This window comes from Anguilla rostrata, chromosome 18, assembly GCF_018555375.3.
Source record: "Anguilla rostrata isolate EN2019 chromosome 18, ASM1855537v3, whole genome shotgun sequence".
Lineage (NCBI taxonomy): Eukaryota > Metazoa > Chordata > Actinopteri > Anguilliformes > Anguillidae > Anguilla > Anguilla rostrata.
Window position 1 is genome coordinate 24,921,263 of NC_057950.1, and position 18,224 is coordinate 24,939,486.

Consider the following 18,224-nt stretch of genomic DNA (forward strand, 5'->3'; position numbering starts at 1 on the left):
GAAGGAGTGTTCCCTTATTAGGGTAGTAACTTAGTAATCAGGAAGAGGACTTCCTAAGTAACTTAGTAACCAGGAAGAGCACTTCCTTTTTTTCTCCCCTCATCAGCTCTGCAATGGCTGATGCGGTCTCTACCTCCCTTCCACTGTTTCCATGGTTACTGACACAGTGGGCTCAACATCTCCCTGCAAATTGCCTTTCTAAAGGGCAGCATGCACTCAGGATTTTACTGGAGCCTTCATCCTCTCTCCCTCCTCCGCCATCTTAGTAAGCATGCAGTCCTTAGCAGGGCACCGGGACCAGCCACGCGATCTGAGGTGTGTGTGTGTGTGTGGGTGAGAGAGAGAGAGAGGGAGGAAGAGAAACAGAGAGAGAGAGAGAGAGAGAGATGTGAAAAACCTTTGGTTTCAGGATGCCACCCATACACGCGCATCCCCTCCCGAAGGACAGTGCCTAGTTTCCACAATAAAGCAGCCACTCTGAAAGACACATATCTCCCGTGGAAGTCACCATAATGAGCCGGTTAGCATGAAACGCGCCTCTAACACTGCGTTTGTGGCCTTCAGCGTGCTAGCTGAAGCGCGCTCCCTGTAGCTAGCGTACTCCCAGCAGCCCTTCCTACAGTCTCAGCTTCCACACAAGCGCCAGTGAGCGCTCTCTCTCTCTTTTTCCTGGGGCAGTTGTTTGAACTTCTCCTTCACTGCGCCCTCAGAACAGCATGTCGCATGGAAGAAACCCCTACTCCCTCAATCCCTCTCTTCCTCGCTTCTCTGAGTTCCGCCGTTCCTTCCCTCAGTCAAGATAAGAGTCTATGAGCTGCAGTTGTTTTGTTTTGTTTTGTATTTTGCTAGGTAGAAATGGTGAACTATGGCGAATTTTCAGGGTTCTTTCTTTTAACAGGAGAAATATTTACACCATAATATGTCTATGTGACGTGAGACTACCATTTTCTTTGACTTCTCTTGTTTAAATTGAAATTGATTTTAAAACCAGCTATTTTTCGTTCAGCGAGAGAAGACCTTTCAGAATTTCCAATCAAAGTGCTCCCCAGCGTGAAGACAGACAGCCCTGAATTCGGAGACGACGCAACAGCGTCAGCGGGGTCGTGCTTTTCAACGGCCTTCCAGAATCAATGCGCGCCAACACCCAACCCTGTAGGTTACTGAGCAGGTACCTCACGGCTGTGGAACCCTTCAAAATCAGCAAGAATAATTTATCTTCGTTTTTTTTTTTTTTTAAATGGAAGTCTGTGGACGTCTGCTGTCATCTGTCAAACTCAGTCCGTTAGCCTGCTAGCTAACGAAGCCTAACGAAGGCGCTCCGTGGCTACCGCTCGTTTATTTATTTATTACGTTCGAAATCACGTTCGGCTGCTTCCATTGGTCGTTTCTGCTGGCTTTGATTTTTTTTTTTCCACCTGGTTTCATGCCAGCACTGCTGCGTTTCTCAGTTCCCCTGTTTCTGTTCTGTTTGCAGGGCCCGTTATAAGAGAGAGAGAGAGAGAGGTTTATGTAACGCGGTGGTTATGCAATGCAGGAGTCTGCTACAATAATTAGACTTGAAGGCTGAGCACTGTTTATACCAGAGCAGGGTTTATTTCCCAGAGAGAATTGTATGGGAAATGGCAGACAGAAAACGTACTCTAATTGCCTTGAATTTGGAATTAATGTTGTTTCGTGTCCAAACAGATGCCATTTTTCATCAGTATAAACATGCTCTCGTGAAGGTAATTTGGCTTTATTTGTCTGTGCAAGAGAAATCCAGACCGTGCTCTCTGACAGTAATGGGTCTGATTTTATATGTTACACAATCCACAATATTCTTTCCTTCCTGTACCTGAGGGGGACAAGGCGATGGCACTGTGTATGTGCGTGTGTGTGTGGGGGTGGGGGGTGGATATGGTGGGTTCCAATATGGTGGACTGCACCAACTGGGAAACGGGCGAGATTGAGTGTGTGTGTGTGTGTGTTTTCTTCATGTAGTGTGTGTCTGTGTCTGTGCATTAGCATATTTACTAAAATGTTGGCCTCAGCATAATAACATATCAATGTTGTCTATGTTGTCGGCGTGCCGTGCATATAAATGGATGTATTGAGCGTGAGGAGACGCATTGTTTTATGGGTACAGAGCAGCAGACACGATGGCTGGCTGTTACGACTCTATTAGCCGTGTTTACAGTGCCAGCACACTGCAGACTACGGCGCGCTCTTTCGAAACGGAGAACGGCGGGCTGCAGCGAGTACCTGGCGCTGCGTTGATCCGGTCTTTGTGCGAAACCGACCGGGTAGCGCAATAAGCTGGGCTCTGGAGCTCTCAGCCCGAGCCTCCCGATCCTCCATTAATGTCAGTTCACACGTTCCGGCTTCTTTTGTGTTCGTCTGAGCGTGCTCATTAAGGCCCTCGGGCGTCGGCGCGCACGCTGTGACCCTAAGCGATGGTTTCCGGCTGCGGCTGACAGGCAGGAGGCGGGCATTCTCCTCTGTTAGCGGGCGCCGGGGCCCCCGCCGTCTGCGTGCTCTTTGTCGGGTCGTCGCAGGGATGGACTCCCCCAGCCCCCTTGAAAAGGCCACAACTGCCATCCTGACAGCTGCGGGATTTCCCACGGTGCACTTGAATGTAGTTTCACAGAGATGGGACCTGAATGTAGTTTCACAGAATTGCCAGTTGAAAGAATGCTTCTGTGTGGGAAGACTATTTTATCATACTAGGTTTTCACTGATTACCATCATAATTGAGATCCATGGAATATATATTCACAGCTAGCTGTTTTCCTTATCCATTTAAAAAGCACAGAAATGTAAGGTAACAAGTTAATAAATACAGTGTTCACTGTAGGTGAACAGTCAGTCAGTTTTGAAAGACGGACATTACGTTTAGTGTAAAATGGCTTTGTGAGGACCCTCCATTGGCTGGTTTGGGGCCCGAAATCAGACTTGAGCCTTCCTCATCAACCGGGCATTCTGAGGTGGAGTGACACCCTCTCCCACTACGGGAGGGAGTTTTTAAGTCGGGCCATGATTCCTCAGGTTACCGCTGCATAAGCCCTTCCCTGGAACACGCGGAAGTATCAGCCTCAGAGACGTGGCGCGTGTGGCGTTCGGTCAGCTGTGTGAGAAACCGATTAGCGTACTTAGCAGCGTTTCAGCAGCAGGTTCAAAGAACCGCTCGCCCCTTATTATTAAAACGCACTTCCTCATTGACGCTCCGATGTGCCGTGGTGCTGAGTGCTACTCTGCCTGACCTGGGAGGGACCAGCTGACCCCCCCCCCCCCCCCCCGCTCTTGTGTCCGCAGGGCGTGTGCACCATGACCACGGCCTTCCTGCACTTCTTCTTCCTGGCCTCCTTCTGCTGGGTGCTGACGGAGGCGTGGCAGTCCTACATGGCCGTGACGGGGAAGGTCCGCACCCGCCTGATCCGCAAGAGGTTCCTGTGTCTGGGATGGGGTGAGCGCCCTTCGCCGCCGGGGGGGGGGGGGTCGGCTCGAGCGTCGTCTTCCATCTAAGCAGACGTAGCCTCTCCCTGCCTGTTCACAGGGGGGTGAAAACGTGATATTAGACAGGCCTGAGCAGCCCGTTTCATTTGGTTTTGATGTTGGTTGTCTCGTCAGTTAATACGAACGCAGAGAAAATGGGACTTGAGAGGTGTCCAAATTTGTTCAGGTAATGGAGTAGGGAACGGGTGGTAAACACTCCTGTGTGGGACTATATAAGTGCCTTTGGTGCTTTAAAAAGAATGCTGTGTGTTCTTAATGTTACGCCAGTGGAGGAACTGCCATTTTTCTCATTTCCCCTGTATACGGATTCCAGTGACCCAGTGTGTTAAATGTTTACTGTGTTCCGAGCACCAGGGGCAGAGGAGGGGTGACATGATGAGGGGGTGGGGGGTCAGAGTGTGGGAGTATGCCCCTATACCCCCCACCCCCAACCCCACCCCCCCTGCCCCCGACCACTACGAATAAAAAAAAGCGTTTCTGCAAATGAAATGTGTTTTAACTGGAGATATTAGTAATGGGTGACTGCAAACATATGCCGTGAACATTAACTTCAATTCGGGGTGTAAAAGTACACATTTGTATGAAACCGCTTGGTATGGCTCGCTGCCTGTCTAAAATGATGAACACATTTTTAGGGAGTGCGTGCTGGCTTTCATTTTCAGTGTTTGAACTGTTGTCTTGAACCACCAACATCACCACAAAGTAGTATTAGCCTATTAACCTATATTCAGTTTGAGTGCGCTGTGTCTTCTTTGTGCACGGGACTAGGCAACCCCCCACCGTTACCCCCACCGCCCTAGTCAGAGGGCCCCTCAAAGGAGTACACGAGGAACGAGCTGCTTTGACATGACAACAGCCTCCAGCCTACCAGTCATAATCACGGTGTAATTACTATTATCATGTAAAATCATTTCAGTGTTATATTACCGGTAAAATTAGAAGAGTTAATATAAATAAATGTTATGTATTTATGTGATGTTTGGGTTGGGGAGTGGAGCTGCGGAGCTTTTAGGCTAGAACCATGTCTACAGCCGGGGGGACCACACACTCTCAGTCACTTCAGACATTTCTGAAACATTTCAAATGATTACACAGAGTTCCAGCTCATTCTCGCTGTTACCTAGCAACAGAGTGGTCCCTGTTTGTCACTGCAGAGACCCGAGGATGACAAACATACACTTTTGTAGAGCGAGAGACAGAGAGCGAGAGAGGGAGGGGGGGGAAAGAGAGATAGAGAGAGAGAAATAGAGAGACAGAGAGGGGTGGAGAGGGAGAGAGAGAGAGGGAGCAAGAGAAATAGAGAGACAGAAAGATAGAGGGGGGAGATGGAGAGAGAGAGAGAGAGAGAGAGAGGGAGCAAGAGAGAGGCATCAAGAGAAATGTTCTAGAAAAATTATTCTGTATTAAATATCTTCTGTTGTGGTCCACAGTGTTCACAAGGAGATATGCTTTTGGGCAAATCTTAATTGAAGAAAAAATGAAGAGAATGAAATGGAGATGTTGATATATGTGCAGAAACATTCTTCAACAGGGTATTTGGACATGCTGGTTAATATGAGTAGTGTGGATTCAGGTAAATCTGTCTCCAAAATGATTTTATTTTATTTTTATTTGTATATATTTATTTATTTTTTGCTTGCTGCAGTTCTAAAACAACTGTCTCCAAGCCATGACTGAACAACAATAACTGAAAGGGTGTAAAGCAGAGAAAAACACTTAATGCAAAAATCATCACACATCATACCCACGTAGGGATGCATTGCATCAAACACATATACGTATATACACATATACACCAGACAACATGATGCACATAGAGTACCTGCTATGACAGGAAGTAGAGCATGTGCAAGGGTTTACAATTTTATTGATCATTTTCGACGACGCAACATCCATCCTTCCAGAATCCGACTGGCTCCTCGCATTGCTCTACACCTACGTAACACCCCAGAAGGCCAAAAGCAAGTGATGAAATGGAAAATGGAAAAGTGTCTCCCCATTGCCCGATCCCTGCCATTGATGTTGTTTTCTGTGAGTCAATGAGTCATCTGTCATTATGGCTTCGCTGTGGGGAAAAAAAGAGACTTGCATGAGGTTCTTTCTGTGCAACTCCCACTGAGATTTTATGACCACTGCCTACAGTTTTTAAGTAAAAATGTTGTCGGTGTGAAACCTGAATGAGGACTTAATTAGGTTGTCGCATTTTAGATCATGTTAGCCGCCGAGCTAGCTTTAATTTCCACCCTGTCGCAGCCTAATGTTATGACAGAGCCCGATAGCCTCTCCCCCCCTCCCCCCCAGTGCTAATTCAAAATGTTCAGCCACAGCTTTCAGTCGCTGGCGCTGGAGACGTCTCAACGCAACATGTCCACGCAGGCAGAATTAATCAGCGACCATAAAGGCAACATTTTTAATAGGGTAGATACGGCGGCGCGCCGTTTGCGAAGATACATTTTAATTGCCGTCTTCTTTGTCCCCGATATACCAGAGGGTGCAGGTTTTACTCTCTAATGACGCTTCAATTATGCAATTAGGCTCCTGCGCGAGAACAAAAGCCAGCTGGTCTCACGTCCCCCCCCCCCCCAGGACTAAAGTGCGAACGCCGCTCTGAAATTTTAGCGATGCAAATCGCGAAGGGTTCGGACGGGGAAGCTAACCTTCGGCGCCCGGCCCAGTGGAGTCGCGCTCGGGCCAGGTCGCCAACGATACGGAGCGTCGGTCCTCCCCTTTTCCCGCTAGAGCGCTTGTGACCTTTATGCTAAACGAGCCTGGCGCTCGGGGAGCGGGGGGGGGGGGGCGGTGACCGCAGGGTGATTTACGCTCCGGGGGCTGGTGGAGATCGCCCTGGACCCCGAGGCCCCACCCCCCCCCCACCCCCCTTCAGTAAGCTGATAGCGGTTATAAATCCCGTCCGCGCGGGCGAGGGGAAGGAAGGGAGCCGTTGACATTCGCCGCACGCAGGCCGCGAGCAGGGAGGGAGAGCGGCTCATAACCGCGGTCAATACGCCGACCGTCAAACGAAAGACCGCAAATCAAGCGCGCTCGGGGGAAAAAAGCCTCCCGCTCACGGTCATGTGCTAAGAGCTAGATATAGACCTTTTCCCAAACACGACAGGACGTTTATTTTTCTTCTTTCTCTGGTTTTGTTTTGTTTTTGTTTTTTTGGAGGTGGGGAGGGTGCGGGGAGTGACATTGGGCATCCTTTGAGCAAAATGCCCAGAAAGTGCGTGATGTGTAAAGCCATCGCAGGTGTGGAGTTCAAACACGGAGCTCGCGCTGAAAACTGCGACGCACGAGCGAGGCGGGGCCTGGAGATTCCGGCGCTCGCCCGGTTTTCCGCGGTATCGATCTCCATGGATTTTGCTTAATGACCTGAAACCCAATGATTCGTTTAGCTGGTGAACCACTCGGAGGACTCCGGGAATCTCGTTTCGCCACGTCGAAGAGCTCCAGAGGTCCTCATCTTTTCGGATGGAGGCGACGGGGGTGAATCTCAACCCGTCTGTGGCCTGCCTAACAGTCTGATAACCTCTCTCCTGCAGGGTTGCCCGCCCTAGTGGTTGCCATCTCCATGGGATTCACCAAGGCCAAGGGCTACGGGACGCCGCAGTAGTAAGTCTCCTTCTTGCTCTTTTTCTTTTTTTTTTTCTGGTATCCTTGACAGGCATCCATGATTCATTACCTCACTGTGATTTTGAATCAATCGAGCGCATTTACGATACTCAGCACTGTCCACGTACTGTACGACACAACGAGCCGTTGTTCCTGCTGGCTGGGTGTTCTAGCATCCGTCCGTGGTGGAGGTGCTGATGATGTGAGGTGGTAATCCCATAAACACCGTTACAAACCTCCCCGCGGTCTGGGGCGGGGGGGGGCAAGGGGGTGGGGGGGTGTCATCCGTGTCCAGGTGAAAATAAAATACGCCTCAGGGATGCCAGAAATGAAATTCTTACACAAAACCCCAAAACCTCTTGTTCTGAAATTGCGAACCCCTGTCAGTCCTCTGAGGGTGACGGAATTGCATTTCCCGCACTAGAGCAAACTGGTTAGAGATCTTTAAGTGCGTCTCAAAGAGGAGGAGATGTTTAACCCGCCTCTTCTCGAAAAGACACCCTCTAACCACGTTCAAAACAGGAAGGAAATAAGAGATCTTTGTAACCGAGTCTCCAGGCAAGAAGAGAAGTCTAAGCGCCAAGTTTCTCTGCTTTTGTTTTCACAACCATATCTTGAGAATTGTGTCCCATTGGTAAAAAAAAAAAAAAAAAACATTTTAGCATTTCATCCCTCTATAATCTCTCAGTGGAATGCACCTGCTTTTGCAGAAAGATGTAGTCTGTCTTTTTCGCTCTGTATCTCTCTCTACCCGTCTCCGCTCTCTCTCTCTCTCTCTCTCTCTCTCTCTCTCTCTCGAGTTTGCTCGCTCGCGGAGCGTATGTGGAGAGCCGGAGCATATGGCTGGGCTCCCCAGACACGCGTTGAGCGTACATCTGTATACCCTACGCCCCTACGCCCCACGCGCCATTAATTTAATGTCGGGGAGCTGATTTTCTTTTAGCAAAGGGGAGACGCTGATGTTGGCTGGTGTCGTCTTGGCTTTTCAGCTGCTGGCTGTCTCTGGAAGGGGGCCTGCTCTACGCCTTCGTTGGGCCTGCCGCCGCCGTCGTTCTGGTGAGTTTAAGCCCCGCCCCCCGCGGCGGCCGAAACACCGCCCCTCTGGTTCTGTCTGTTCCGCGTCTCGCGTCTGCCTGTTTCTTGTGGAAGTTTAACTTTAAATTTGTTCACTGCAGGTACTGCTGGATGATAAGATGGGGGCTGAGCATTTTTAGCGTATGTTAGGACAGTGGTAACCAACCTTGTTCCCGGAGATCTTCTGTCCTGCACGTTTTGACTTTACTGATTAGCAGCTCAACAAAGATCTCTAGCTGTTGCTTGAGGCGTGCTTTGTTAGGGTTGGAATGGAAACCTACAGGATGGTAGATCTCCAGGAACAGGGTTGGTTTCCACTGTGTTAGCATGTGTTAGCATTTGGTACATCAACAGAAGGCTCCTGAGTCACTGTCTGCGAACAGGCGCTTCTGGTCAGATTTTGGAGTCCGGCCTTGTCATCAGATGACTGTTGTCAGGGGGACCGCAGTTGGCCAAATCCCGCCGAGGGTTGTGTGGGCGGCGGCGGGAGGCCTGCTCCTCGGCGTACTGCTGCATTGTGGCATTAGTGAGAGCCGTTCCTCTTCTCTGATCGGTGCTAGCCCTCTCCTGTAGTTCTGTGCGGGCTGTGGTATGGAAAGCAGTCAACCGCAGCTGTGTTGGATTGCAGGTGCTTCCGCTGCAGTGCGTCCTCCGAGCCTGAAGGGGGCACAGTGCTGACCCAAAAAAAAAAAACAATTAATGATTTTAAATATGAGAGAAAAAAAAGAGGAAGAAAAAAGAAGTTCTTTAATAAAATGAAGGCGACTAAAACCCTTGAAGTAAGGCTAAGAATGAGTAATAAGTTATCATAGTAACATTAAGTACAGAACCTGAGGGGCACCAATCTCAGAGTTCCGGTCTAACCAGTGAATTGAACTGATATGAAGGGGAAGGAGCTCACACAATTATTCCTTATCAAACTTCTTATTATCACTGAAGGCAGGCATTCAATAAAAATGATTCACACTTACCATTGATAACACAGTCTAAGTGCAAGCACAGTTAGTCGAAGGGGCATGTCTTCACATTTATGTATTTTTAAAAACTCAATGCAGGAAAGCCAACAGCGTTTCATATAAAGATGGGCCAATGCAAAGTCAGTCTGGCAAGCAGTTTGAACAGGAGACGATGTATCATTTGGAGAGCTAAAGTAGACAAAAAAATAATAGCTGTTATTGTACATTCTTAAGTGTTATAAAGTGTCCTGGGTTGCCAGATTGGGAGAGCGCACAAAGGTTGGGTTGGACGGTGGGTGAGAAATGGGCCGAGCTCTTGGGCCCCCGTTGTCAAATTCTCAGAGGAAGGCGACTTTTTCTCAAGACTCACACATGGCGGTCCAAGAAGCAGTCGTGTTCTCTCGGGTAACAGAAAGATTTCAGATGGGTGAGGGGCAGCTCTAGTTTTGGCAGGTTGAGTTTCAGATGCTGATTGGTGGTTTAGATGTCACTCAAAGATCATCTGACGCGCGATTGGATGCGATCGCCGGAGGGCGGGAAGAGGGAAGGGAAAAACCTCGGGTTAAAAAAAACAAATCCGCGGCGCAATAACGTCTGAAGTGGAGGGAGGAAACAGCGACGGCAGACTCCGACCCGGCAACAGCACCAGCTCTTCACACCCGCGGGGAGAGAACTCGCACCCTGGCTTCCACTTCGCGGCCCAGAGACGGCGCGATCGAAAACCTTCGGATGGTTTTTTTTTTTGTTTTTTTATCGCGGAGACCCTTTTTTTTTTATCCGCGGGGCGGGAGAAACGAGCACCGCTGCATGTTAATAACGTGCCAGGTGGCGGGTGTTCAGGAGAGCGGGGGGTGGGAGGAGGGAGGGGGACGGGGGGGCGGGTGGGGGGGGGAGAGGAGAGGAGTGCTCGACGCGCGCCGTAGGAAGCGCTCTCTCTCGCCGCGACGCCTCGACACCTCCGCTTGTTTGGGTATTAATATTTGAGGGTGTTGATTTTTCAGAGAGAGAGAGAGAGCTCTGAACCTCGCACGCCCCGCGCGTGTCACCCACCAGGGAAGTGTGGGAATGCGAGGAAAATAAATAAGTATATAAATAAGAGGAACAGAAAAGTCAGTAAAATGAGAAAGATCCACTGTGCATCTTCCACTTCAACAAGCTCTTTTATTATTATTATTATTATTATTATTAATATTATTATTATTATTATTATTAATAATAATATTAGTATTATTAAGTAGTAGTTGTAGTAGTAGTAGCAGCAGTAGTTGCAGTAGTAGTAGCAGCAGCAGTACTAGTAGTAGTAGTAGTAGTAGTAGCAGCAGCAGTACTAGTAGTAGTAGTAGTAGTAGTAGTAGTAGTAGCAGCAGTGTAGCTGCAGTAACAGTAGTAGCAGCGGGATAAGCAGTAATAGCAGTAGTACTAATGGTAGCAGTAGTGGTAGCAGTAGAAGCAGAAACAGTAGTAGTACTGATAGTAGCAATAATTGACTAAAATATTCTCGTTTGCTGTCGACTGATCTGCAGTTTCTTGTCTGCCTTGCCCTGTGCTCCAAATTAACACATGAACATTGCGATCCTGAAACTCTCTCTCACACCTGCTGTGCCTTCTTCTGATGATGTCTTTCCCTCAGAGTTCCATGCTGACATCGCCATAGAAACCGGCTTGTGTAACAACATCGCTCCGAGCCGTCATTGTCACTGAAACGCTTCCCAGTAATCGCCCAAGCTTCAGATTCACCGAGGACTCCCATTCTGGCCATAATTGTAGGCCACCAATCCCGGCCGGTGTTTTGTCACATGACTCAATGCCATCCGCGGTGTTAGTTGCGTAACGAATGTCATCATTCACACCTGAGATTCTGCTTGGCGTATAATTCGCCGTCCATTTAGCTGGGTTATTTGCTGTTTTGCTATCTCTGCGTCCTTTTTCTTCATCGAGTAACGTGCGCCGAACGCTTCCGCGCGGCGAACTCGCCGGGCCTAATTTGAACGCTAACGCGCGAGACGGATGAATTGTTGCGTTTGACGTTCCTCAAGAAGAAACGGCTCCCTGACACTGAAGAGACCCGTCGACAGACCCGACGGCGAAGCCGCTTTGTTCTCCGCCAGCAGCTCCCTCGCCAGTCATAAAAGATGGCTGACAGAGAATGCGCCGCGAGACGGGACAGTATGTAATTTGGGTTTTTGTTTGTCGCGGGGTGTCAGCGCTCTGAAGGGTTGCGACGTGGGCGTCCGTCGACAGAATGACATCGCTCATTTTTCAGTCAAACCTATTCCCGTATTTATTTTTTTTTTCGAAATCTCCGGAATTCAGACGATTGTAGGGCATTCCCCTAAATTCCACAGGTTCTGATGGGAGGAAAATGAAGAAAGTTACGCTGTCACGTTTTCCCATCACAAGCTCTTCCTGATTATTTTTTAAAAAAAGCACATTTATGTACTAACACGATAATGAGAGGCTGAGAGACACAGTAATGATGAGCTGCTTAATGAGGCTTCCAAGCTGTAGACAGTGGAAGCTGCTGTGTTTGCCCGTCCAATCCGTTACCGTTTAAGAGCGAAATGTTGTGGGAGGGACGGCGCGGTGATGGAGCGGGTAGCACTGTTGCCTCACAGCAAGAAGGACCTCGGCTCATTTTATTTTTGGATTTTTCTCCCCGTGTTTGCATGGGCTTCCTCCGGGCACTTTGGTTTCCTCCCACAGTCATGCAGGTTAGGTTAATCGAAGAGTTTAAATTGCCCCTAGGTGTGAGTGAATGGTGTGTGTGCCCTGCGATGGACTGGCATGCTGTCTAGGTTGTATTCCTGCCTCTTCCCCAGTGCATGCTGGGATAGGTTCCAGCAGCTCCCACGACCCTGACCCGGAATAAGCGGGTGTAGATGATGGATGGATGTTGTGGGAGGTCTGGCGATCCACATGCTTAGTGGCCAGCATCCTAAGACCATGTCCAACATTACTGCTTACACTTTCAGTAAAGGATATTTGTATCATCCATGCATATCAATATTCATGCTATTTTATCAGGATTTCTAAGAGTAAAAAGTGACATCATCTTTTTGGAATCAATACTGGAACCTGGCAGGTCTAGTACTGATGGCTGATTTATAAGGCCTAGTCCTAGACTGCTATTGGGTAGGGGTTTTCAGTTCCTGGATGATGAACAGGCTAGCTGGACCATAGGATCAGGTGACCTGTAAGGGTGTGGCCAGGGCAGGAGGGGGGCGGGCTGCACCTGGGCTCCTGGGCAGTTTAGAGGCTGGCTGTCCTGGTCCCCTTGCTTCTGAGCAGCAGCTGGGTCCTTCTGCGGTCCGGTCAGGCGGAACGACCGCGCCGCACGGTCACGCCCGGAGACCCCGCGCCCCGCGGCGTTCCCCCGGCGATGCGCCCGCGGGAGCCCGGGCACGGTTGCCCAGCAACTGGGGAGATGATGGCAGCGCGATTCGCTGGGGATGAGAGGAGAGAATGCTCGGAGATAAACAACAAAAATGGAATAAATAAAAATATCGGGTCAAGGAAAACCGTCCCCCGGGGGGCACTTTAGCGGGCATGAGTGAGCTCGGTGACGAAACGCCACGGCGACCGGGGCCAGCCGGGCGCAGACGGAGCCGCCGGCCTCCGCCAACCGACGGGCACGGGGGAGCGGTCACAGCCGGCACAGACACCATACAGAATTAGCAGAATTCTGATCTCTTTTCCAACCCGAGACAAACAAACAGCACCAACAGACACGCACAAAAAGACCCTCGCCCGCACGCTGGCGCTCGCACACGCTCGACCCCCGAGGCTGGCACCTCGCCGCTCCGGGGCTCAGGCGTTCGCCCTGGCGGTGCCCTCCGGGCCGGCGTCCCCGGGTCAGTGCCGCGCGGACGCGCCGATCTTTTCCGATAAGCGAGCGGGCTGACGAAACCGGCTCGGCGACTCGGAGAGTGCTAGCGTGCCTCAGAGACGGAGGCTAACGCGGAGTCAGCGCGCGCCACCGTTGATTTGTAAGATAGTCACACGCGGATTGCTCCCCTCGCAGTCGTCCAGGGATGAGATTAGGAGAGAGGGGGAGAGGGAGAGAGGGAGCTCGTGCAGACGGACCACTCTGTGCAGTAATAACCAGCCACTCCTCTGGTGGCTACTAAAATGCTGTCATCTGTGTCCATTTGATACATTTTGTTGGAGTTTCAAACAACTCTACAAGCTGCAGACAAGCAAAGTGGTTTTGCTAATAATAATAATAATAAAAGTCTCCTATTTACATCTTGCATCAATGTACATGTCATTCAAATAGCCATGAAGTACAATGCAAATTATTATTATTATTATTTTGATGTTGTTGCTGTATTAGTACTGTGGACATCCTACACTCTAATGCTGGCATTTCCAGCCAATCAGTGTGTGTCTGAATATGGGTGTGGTCCACTTTTATGAGGAAGTGTCCTGTTGGACAGCATCTGCAAATACCGTACAATTCATCCACAATGGTTGAAAATCTCATGATATTTCTCTGCCGTTTACAGGTCAACATGGTGATTGGCATTTTGGTGTTCAATAAGCTGGTGTCCAGAGATGGCATCCTGGACAAGAAGCTAAAACACAGAGCAGGGTAAGTACACATCCGTGCATTACTATCATCCACCTTTACCTTCCCTCTCTCTTCCTTCATTCCTCCCTCACTCTCCCGCTCTCCCTCCTTCCCTCCCTCCTCCTCTCTTTTGTTCTGTCTCTCCCTCTCTCTTCCCTCCTAGCGCAGACACATGCATGCACCAACTCAAGGACGCGCACACACGCAAATGCACACACACGCAGCCACCACGTACACACACACACACAAACCATACGTGTAAGCACACACGCACAGACACGCGCGTACACGCACGCTCAACACGCACGCACTCTGGGTATGCTGGGTATCCTTTCCTGTACACGTAGACGAGGGTCCTCCTTGCTAGTGAGAGGGGGTTGGCAGTTGGGGCGGGGTGGGGGGGTGGGAAATAAGATTAATATAAATAATAAAAGCGAAAGGGGGTCAGAGCTCCCAGAGAGAGAGAGAGAGAGATGTTGGTGTTTCAGTCTGGCAGAATGAGCGCAGGGAGGGGGAGTATTTTAACAGCCCCGTGTTCAGTCTGTCTGCCGCTCTCTGAGCGGTCTGGGACGCCGCTCTTGAACCCTCTTTGTCTTGTTGTGCGCTGTTTGCAGGCCCATGACCGAGCCCCATACAGGATTAACTCTAAAATGCGCCAAATGCGGGGTCGTCTCCACCACCGCTTTATCCGCGACTACGGCCAGCAACGCCATGTAAGTTTCCCCCCCAGAGCGATGCCTCCACCCGAAAAAAAACAAAAAAAAACAGACGAGGCCAATGTTTGCATGCCGGTCTCTCTTTGTCCGTCCTCTGTGCCTCGGAGAGAGGGATTAGGAAGGGGGTGGGGGGGGGAAGGGGGGAGGGGTTGGCGATAAGAACTGCCCGCGTTTTTTTTTTAATTCTCATCCATCGGGGGAAAAAAGCGCTTCCTGTTTAAAAGCGGGCGAGCTTCCTGCGGCGCTTGTGTCATGTCTTACTCAGCCATTGTTGCATGGAGTGTCCCCGCCCATCACGCGTCACGCCCCCCCGGGGGCTCAGGGCCCCCCGCATCGCCCACTCGCCTCAGCCCACACTCACAGGTAGATCTGCATGGACAGGCCAGGTGCGCTTCTCACATGTGAAGAGTCAAATGCCTGAAATGCCTCTGCTCTGGCAGAAAGAAATAATCTCTCGCTCTCTTTTTCTCTCCCACTCTTACTCTCTGTATCTCTTTCCCTCCCCCTCTCACTCTGTCTCTCCCTCTCTCATCCCCCCTCACTCTCACCATCTCTTTCCCTCTCCCACTCTCCCTCTTTCTCTCCTACTCTCTCTCTCTCCTTCTCTCTCCCTCTCTTTCCCCCCTCTGCCTTCCTTGCTTTCTCTCTCTCTTTCTCCCTCCCCCTCTCTCTATCTCTCTCTATCTCCCTTTCTCTCCCCTCTCTCCTCTCTCTCTCTCTCCCTCCCTCCCTCCCCCCTCTACTCTCTCTATCTCCCTCTCTCCCCTCTCTCTCTCCCCCTCCCTCCTCCCCTCTCTCTCTCCCTCTCTCTCTCTCTCCCCCTCTCTCCCCTCTCTCTCCCCCTCCTCTCTCTCTCTCTCTCTCTCCCCATTCTATCTCTCTCTCTCCCTCCCTCTCTCTCTCTCCCTCTCTCCCCTCTCCTCTCCTCTCTCTCTCTCTCTCCCCTCTCTCCCTCTCTCTCCCTCCCCCTCTCCCTCCCTCTCCCCCCCTCTCTCTCCCCTCTCCCCCCCCCCTCTCAGGGCGTCTCTGTGGAGCTCCTGTGTGGTGCTGCCGCTGCTGGCGCTCACTTGGATGTCAGCGGTTCTGGCCATGACGGACAAGCGCTCGATACTCTTTCAGATACTCTTCGCCGTCTTCGATTCCCTGCAAGGATTCGTCATCGTCATGGTCCACTGCGTCCTGAGGAGAGAGGTATCTCGGAGTCCCGAAACGCTGCGCCTTTTTTTTTTTTTGTAATCTGTCTCTGGCCCCCAGCCCTTATAAATCCTGCTTTTCCCCTCTGTTAGGCTTTAGGTCTCAACACAATGTGAACATAACCTACCGTTATTTAAACATCCTCTGATAGTGACTAAGGTTTTTTTTTTTCTGATCGTAAACATTCCAGTTTAGAGCTGCTAGCATAAAGAGAGGACCGGTTTGTTCACTTTTGGGTTTGGACTTGATCTTTTGAGTTCCCGCTGTCCGACCAGCTCTTTGCCTTCGGCTGGAAAAAAAACAAACAACCGAACAGTAGTTTGCAGAATAAACACCGTCGGTTTTTATCTTTACTCAAAATAATATTTCGCCCGGAGGAGAAACCGTTTCACCTTGGCGGATCGGTGCTGCATAAAATCTTGGCGGCAGTTGCGCCAGAGTGTGATTTTGCCCTTTGCTGTGGATCAGGTGCAGGATGCCTTCAGATGTCGCCTGAGAAACTGCCAGGATCCAATCAGCACGGACGCCACAGGCACGTTCCCCAATGGGCACGCTCAGATCATGGTGAGTTCATTCGGGCGTGGTTCAGCCCATTCTGCAGGTTGGCTTTCGCTTGTTTTCTCCGAGCACCAGACACTGTGTGAGTTACTCAGAGAGCAGAGACTTGTGTTTTTCATCACTCATTAAAGGCTTTCTAGTAAATTAGATTTTCATTGTCTTTTATACTTTAAAATCTTTTTTAAAACTCACCGTTATGAACTTGCTTTTTAATCATGTGTCGTTCCTATATAATAACAATAATGTTATTATTGTTGTTGTTGTTGGTGTTATTCTTCTTATTATTTTATTATTGGCAAAAGAAAAATGCTTGCTGTAACAAAACAACATGTCCTCCAATTTAAAAAAAAATCTGAAGCCCAAGCACGGAGTGGGAGGGCTGGAATCTGCCTTTATCTGTGACATTTACAGCCAGTCCCTTCAAGGTGTGAAGGGGCTCAGCGAGCCTCACGCGATTTGAAAGTTTCAGCGCACCCATACACAGATTTCTCTCTCGACGTTCGAAACGAGAAGAACGTTACGTTTCAGACACACACTGCGTTCGCTTCCTTTCCGGGTTATTTTCCTCAAAAGAAATACATTTCAAAAATCGAAGAAAGAGACGCTCAAAAAGTTCGCGTTTCCCCCGTGTTCGTTAACCTATAAATAGCGGAATGTAAATTTAAAGGAACCTCAGCGCTCTGTCCGTTATTAATGATGCGGCCGTTCGTTACGCCGTCGTCTCGACCTTGCTCCGGCCCTCTCCCCTTTGCCCGATTCATCACTTCCTTTTGATTTAATCTAATCCACTTCCTCCGGGGGGGGGGGACGAGAACCTCAGGGCTTGCGCATTTTTCCCAGAGAGCACTCTGGTTTTAAAGCGTAATTACACGCCGCGTGGCCTGCGCCCTCCCCCCCCCCCCAACCGTGACGACCGATGCCGGGAGGGTTCGGCGGTCGAATGAAGCGGTTCGCCGCGTCCGTCGCGCGTCTTTTCGCCCGAGCTTCCGGGCGTCGGACCGCAGAGGAGCGTCGCTGGCTAGCTGACCTTCTGAAACGCCGTCCCGGGCTCTGGATCTGCTGCGGATCCGCGGGCCCATAACGATTACGATCCCCCGTTTGTATTCTAATGGCCCTTTGATGGACGTCGTATCGCCGGAGCTGTATCACAGACGCGCCCCTGGCTTTAAGGCCTGCGGTAGTCATTCTCTTGTGGTCCCTATTGAGTGGGGCTAGACTGCTGCGCTAGCACTTTAGCCCCCAGCTTTGATTGATGCGTCGCTATAACAAAGCCTGTGGTGACTGGAACCAGGAAGTGTTTCAGAAGTCCCACAATCCCTCCTGATTAAAAGAAGAGGGAGTGAAGTAATTCAGGCACCCTGGGAAGACCCCCTAGGAGTATATTTAATTTAAGGAGAAAGAGAGCCTGGGGTGGGCATTGCTTTTTGTGTGTGTGTGCATGTGTGCGTGTGTGTGTGTGTCTGTGCGTGTCTATGCGTGTGTGTGTGTGTGCGTGTGTGTGTGTGTGTGTGTTTCTGTGTGTATTTGTGTGTGCGTATGGATGTGTGTGTGTGTTTCTGCGTGCGTGTGTGTACTTGTTTGTGTGTAAGGTTGTTTGTGTGTGTGTGTGTGTTTGGGTGTGCGTAAGGTTGTGTATGTGCGTGTGTGTGTGTGTGTTTCTGTGAACGTGTGTGTATTTGTGTGTGCGTAAGGTAGTTTGTGTGTGTTTCTGTGAACGTGTGTGTATTTGTATGTGCGTAAGGTTGTTTGTATGTGTGTGCGTGTTCCTGCGCGTTTGGTTGTGTGTGTGTGTGTGTGTTCACGGAGAAACTGCCAGCTGTGTTCTGACCGCAACTCTTTCCCCCGACAGACCGACTTTGAAAAAGACGTGGACATCGCCTGTCGATCAGGTAGGGAACAGATGGTTTCTCATTAATGAGGTGCTAATTGCTTTAGCTCAGCTCGGGCCCAGAGGACTCTGAAGCGGGGTGAAACCGCTTGCTTTATGTAACGGGATCGTCCGCTCCCGGGAGAGTTCAGCCACTGCAAAGCAAGCGCTCGCCAAAAAACCTC

The 18,224-nt window shown here is 50.2% G+C and overlaps 1 protein-coding gene across 7 annotated transcripts in view; it reads left to right on the forward strand.

Moving 5' to 3' along the window:
* The window catches only part of adgrb3 (adhesion G protein-coupled receptor B3), a 202,591-nt gene that overhangs the window by 172,470 nt on the left and 11,897 nt on the right, over positions 1-18,224 (forward strand). For 5 of the 7 annotated variants that reach the window (XM_064316721.1, XM_064316722.1, XM_064316725.1 and 2 more), the window contains 8 exons: positions 3,292-3,442; positions 7,035-7,104; positions 8,094-8,160; positions 13,640-13,725; positions 14,319-14,417; positions 15,440-15,611; positions 16,083-16,178; positions 18,022-18,061. In XM_064316721.1, coding sequence (XP_064172791.1) covers positions 3,292-3,442; positions 7,035-7,104; positions 8,094-8,160; positions 13,640-13,725; positions 14,319-14,417; positions 15,440-15,611; positions 16,083-16,178; positions 18,022-18,061 — 781 coding nt within the window. The remainder of the gene's footprint in view (positions 1-3,291; positions 3,443-7,034; positions 7,105-8,093; positions 8,161-13,639; positions 13,726-14,318; positions 14,418-15,439; positions 15,612-16,082; positions 16,179-18,021; positions 18,062-18,224) is intronic. The other 2 variants (XM_064316727.1, XM_064316723.1) reach the window with 2 other exon arrangements.